The following is a 5309-nucleotide window of genomic DNA, read 5'->3' as shown; positions in this document are numbered from 1 at the left end:
TTTGATGTACTGGACATCTCGGTGTGATGGTAAATAGGTTAAAAAATTATCTGTATGTATAAAAAAAAAAAGAACCAGAATATTGGTAAAGAGTTAAAAATAAAAGTTGTATTTATGAAGTAGTGGTGATTGTTCTCTTGTAGTCTTTTTTTTTTTTTCTTCCTTCCTGGTTGGTTTTCTGGGGGAGGGGCCTGCCACGTGGGTTTTCAGACAATGATGTTCCCTGAGTTATGTCCTCAGGCTCCCCTCAAGGGGGTGAGCTCTTTTTTTTTTCAGGAAACTGTTTTTTTCAGCCTTTTGTTCTCTGGGGGTTTTTATGTTCTTTCATCTGCTTTCTCTCGCCTTGACAGCTTTTGATGGTTTTTGGAGGTTAAGAGGAGAGCAAACAGCACCCCGACCTCCCTCTCAGAGAGAAGCCTCAGACTGTTTTGCAAAAGCTGCTGGCAGAGTCGGTTCTGAGTCACTGTCCCTGGGGATGCAGGAGCTCCTCGTTGTACCCAAAACCAGGGCAGCAGTGGCTGTCTAGGCAGCTCCAGACCGCCAGAGAGGTTCGGAGCAGAGATCGCACACTGAGATTTTCCCGCTGTCCCGGGCTGGGAATGTCTGGTTTTTCCCGCTGCCAGAGCTCCAGGCTAGCGCCTATGAGCACCTATCCCAAGGGAGGGTGTGGGAGGCGCCCGTTTCAGGACTGCCGTCTGGCCAGGCTCCCAGCCCCTCACGGGAGCCAGACCCCACTCGTTCTCGGGCGCGCTGGCGTTCAGGTGCACTGACCGCTCTGGGACGGAGACCTGATGTCTCCGCCGCACTCTCTCTGGCTCCGCGCCAGGGGAGGCTGTCCTGGGTCCGGGGACTTAGGTCCCTGACCCTAACTGCCCAGGTTCCCACTATTACCCCCCACGATCCTTTGCTGTTTGTTTTTTGAGTGCTTTCAACCAGACCCCAAGTTAATGCTGGTCCCCAGACGCAGAGCACTCTCGTGTTGGGGTGTTGCTTTCCAATCGGTCACCTCTGGTGGCTCCCTCCCCCTTTTGTTTATCTTCCGTTATCAGTCGGGCGTTCCCAGTCTGCTTTACCTGCCACTGGCCTCTTCTGCTCCTGTAGAGATCCAGACGTGTATAATTCTGATCTCAGGCTGATTTCATGGGTGGTCGGAGTTCTTTGGTAGGTAATCAGCTCACTTTAGGGTACAGGTTGAAATGGTGCCTCCTCCTACTTCCCCGCCATCTTGACTCCCCAATACCATCCATTTTTTTCAAAGAAATGGAACAAATAATCCTCAAATTTATATGGAACCAGAAAAGACCTTGAATAGCCAAAGGAATATTGAAAAAGAAAGTCAAAGTTTGTGGCATCACAATTCTGGACTTTAAGCTCTATTACAAAGCTGTCATCATCAAGACAGCATGGTACTGGCACAAAAACAGACACATAGATCAGTGGAACAGAATAGAGAGCCCAGAAATAGACCCTCAACTCTATGGTCAACTAATATTTGACAAAGCAGGAAAGAATGTCCAATGGAAAAAAGACAGCCTCTTCAATAAATGGTGCTGGGAAAATTGGACAGCCACATGCAGAAAAATGAAATTGGACCACTTCCTTACACCACACACGAAAATAGACTCAAGAGGGATGAAGGACCTCAATGTGCAAAAGGAATCCATCAAAATCCTTGAGGAGAACACAGGCAGCAACCTCTTCGATATCAGCCGCAGCAACATCTTCCTAGGAACATCGGCAAAGGCAAGGGAAGCAAGGGCAAAAATGAACTATTGGGATTTCATCAAGATCAAAAGCTTTTGCACAGCAAAGGAAACAGTTAACAAAACCAAAAGACAACTGACAGAATGGGAGAAGATATTTGCAAACGACATATCAGATAAAGGGCTAGTATCCAAAATCTATAAGGAACTTTGCAAACTCAACATCCAAAGAACAAACAAACCAATCAAGAAATGGGCAGAGGACATGAACAGACATTTCTGCAAAGAAGACATCCAGATGGCCAACAGACACATGAAAAAGTGCTCCACATCACTCAGCATCAGGGAAATACAAATCAAAACCACAATGAGGTATCACCTCCCACCAGTCAGAATGGCTAAAATTAACAAGTCAGGAAATGACAGATGCTGGCGAGGATGCGGAGAAAGGGGAACCCTCCTACACTTTTGGTGGGAATGCAAGCTGGTGCAACCACTCTGGAAAACAGCATGGAGGTTCCTCAAAATGTTGAAATTTTCCTTTTTGATGGGAACTTTGCCTGGTTTGGGGATCAGGGTAATGCTGGCTTCATAGAAAGAGTCTGCAAGTTTTCCTTCTGTTTCTATTTTTTGAAAGAGCTTCAGGAAAATAGGTATTAATTCTTCTTTGAATGTTTGGTAGAATTCCCCAGGGAATCCATCAGGTCCTGGGCTCTTGTTTTTTGGGAGGTTTTTGATCACTGCTTCAATTTCTTCACTAGATATTGGTCTATTCAGGTTGTCAATTTCTTCCTGTTGCAGTCTTGGAAGTTTGTAGGTTTCTAGGTATGCATCCTGGTATGCATCCGGGTATGCATCCATTTCTTCTAGGTTGCTTAACTTATTGGCATATAACTGTTGATAATAATTTCTGATGATTGTTTCTATTTCCTTGGTGTCAGTCATGATCTCTCCCCTCTCATTCATAATTTTATTAATTTGGGTCCTCTTTCTTTTCTTTTGGATTAGTTTAGCCAGTGGTTTATTGATCTTATTGATTCTCTCAAGGAACCAGCTTCTAGTTTTGTTGATGTGTTCTACTGTATCTCTAGTTTCTAACTCATCAATCTCTGCTCTAATCTTGATTATTTCCCTTCTTGTGCATGGAGTTGCCTGAATTCGTTGTTGATTTTCTAGTTCTTTAAGGTGTAAACAGAGCTGGTGTATTTGGGAATTTTAACTTTTTTGAATGGGGCTTGCATGGCTAGCTATTTCCCCCTTAGGACCGCCTTTGCCGTATCCCACAGGTTTTGGACTGATGTGTCTTCATCTCATTAGTTTCCATGAATTGTTTAAGTTCTTCTTTGATTTCCTCGTAGATCCAAACATTCTTAAGCAGCTTAGTCTTTAGCTTCCAAGTGTTTGAATTCCTTCCAAACTCTGTCTTGTGGTTGAGTTCCAGTTTCAAAGCATTGTGGTCTGAGAATATGCAGGGAATAATCTCCGTCTTTGGTATTGGTTGAGCCTTGATTTTTGACCTTGCATGTGACCTATTCTGGAGAAAGTTTCATGTGAACTCGAGAAGAAAGAGTATTCTATTTTCTTAGGGTGGAATGTTCTGTATGTATCTATGAGATCCATCTGGTCCTCATTCAAATCTCTTGTTTCTTTATTGATTTTCTGCTTGGATGATCTGTCTATTACTGAGAGTGGTATATTAAGATCCCCTACTATTAATGTATTTATACCAATATGTCTCTTTATTTTGGTTAACAGTTGGCTTATGTAGTTGGCTGCTTCCATATTGGGACAAAAATATTTATAATTGTCAGATCTTCTTGGTGAATAGACCCTTTAAGAATGATATGTCCTTCTGTGTCTCTGACTACAGTCTTTAGCTCAAAATCTAATTTATCTGATATGAGAATCGCTACCCTAGCTTTCTTTCTTTCTTTCTTTCTTTTTTTTTTTTTTTACAAATACTTTGTTTATTTTAATTAAGCTGGTACAGACAATGTCCATTTAAAACCCATATCCCAGGCCAAAAAGTACAAATAAAATCAAAAAGAGCAGTGTTCTGTTGAATACACATCTGCATGAGTAACTTTATTAGCTGCTAATGAAAATTAGAACTTTTCTGGGATCTTCTGACAAGACTTTTCTTTTTATCTTAGAATGCTTTCTCTTCAGTGAAGCCATCTTTGGAGTTAGTCATTACTTTCACCATCTCTGTCATCTTGACTTTGGCCTGATATTTCTCTTCTTTTGGTCCAGACCTTCAAATTTTAAAAGTAGCTTCAAGTTAAGGAAAGGTCATTTTTCCACAGTTCAGTTCTCTGAAAAACTTCCATCTCCCACTGAAAGTCACAGTCCAGGAGTGAAGCGATCACATGCTAGAACTTCAGGGCCAGTTGGAAAGTCATCATGAACACTCGCATTGGTTGATCTTATTTATCACAAGCCTGAAAATGCACAGTCCTGGAAAAGGTGGCCTCTCTGTGCACACATGTAATTTTTAAAAAGAAGAGGATAATATGAAGGGGGCTGAGGTTTGATCACCAAAAAATCAGCACAATGAAAACAAGTGAATGAATAATGGGCACTAGAATTCAAATTACCAGATGTTTTAAAGAGATGGGGTGCCAGTTTTCAATTCCGTTTTGAACACCACATTACAAAAGAACTATTTTTAAAAATAAAAAAGGATTGAGGGTAAAAGAAAAAAAATGAAAAGAATATCTAAATTGTTGAGTGACCCCCTGTTTGTTCCTGATAAACTTCAATCACATCTTCTTCCTCCATTCCCAGTTCTTTTGGAGTGTGATTATCAGCAATTCTCTGACCTTCAAAGAGAAACCTGAGTGAATTCATTGGAACTCCCTGTCTTTGACAGTATGATTCTTTGAGTTTCTTGAGATGTGTTGTCATTTTCACTTTGAAGTGAATCTCACTGTTATCCTGTCCAATGACTTTGAGTTCAATGTATTCTCCTTCCTTCTTATCCCCCAAGTCCTCAGTTGAAGGTTTTGCCTCCTGGTCAGACATGGTGATGGTGGCTTCACCCAGGGTCTCTGTGCAGCAGCGGCCTCGGGTAGGCATTTAGGCCCTTCATGTTGAGAGTGATGTCAACTTTTTATTGACATCATGTTGTCTGTGAGGTCCTTGTTTCTATAGATTGTCTCTGTAAATTTCTGTTCTATGTCACTCTTGGGTTCTTTCTTCTTTTATAGAACCCCCCCCCCTTAATATTTCTTGTAGTGCTGGCTTGGTGTTCACATACCTTTTAAACCTTGCTGGTCTTGGAAGCTCTTTATCTCTCAATTCATTTTGACTGTCAGCCTTGTTGGATAAAGTATTCTTGGCTGCATGTTCTCCTCATTCAGTGCCCTGATTATGTCTGCCAGCCCTTTCTGGCTTGCCAGGTTCCTGTGGCCAGATCTATCATTATTCTGATGGACCTTCCTCTCTATGTAAGGTATGTCTTCCCCCTAGTGGCCCTTAGGACCTCCTGTCTGAAATTATGATTCGTGAATTTCACAATTAAGTGTCTGGATGTCTTTCCAGACTCATTGATCTTGGGGGGTGTCTTTCTGCTTCTAAGACATGAACACTTGTTCCATTCCCCAG

The 5309-nt window shown here is 41.9% G+C and overlaps 1 protein-coding gene across 1 annotated transcript; it reads right to left on the bottom strand.

Moving 5' to 3' along the window:
- Positions 1-4276: 4276 nt before the first annotated feature.
- Positions 4277-4727, bottom strand: LOC123947143 (small ubiquitin-related modifier 1-like). The gene has a single exon (XM_046013142.1). It carries the CDS (start codon positions 4725-4727, stop codon positions 4422-4424), a length of 306 nt encoding a protein of 101 aa, XP_045869098.1. The 3' UTR covers positions 4277-4421.
- Between the last annotated feature and the right edge of the window lie 582 nt (positions 4728-5309).

This window comes from Meles meles, chromosome 7 (assembly GCF_922984935.1).
Source record: "Meles meles chromosome 7, mMelMel3.1 paternal haplotype, whole genome shotgun sequence".
NCBI classification, from domain to species: Eukaryota; Metazoa; Chordata; class Mammalia; order Carnivora; family Mustelidae; genus Meles; species Meles meles.
This window is presented reverse-complemented; position numbering and strand designations above follow the sequence as displayed.

Bases quoted from the DNA above. Each gene is read 5' to 3' on its own strand.
- LOC123947143 (XM_046013142.1), bottom strand. From the start codon at position 4,727: ATGTCTGACCAGGAGGCAAAACCTTCAACTGAGGACTTGGGGGATAAG.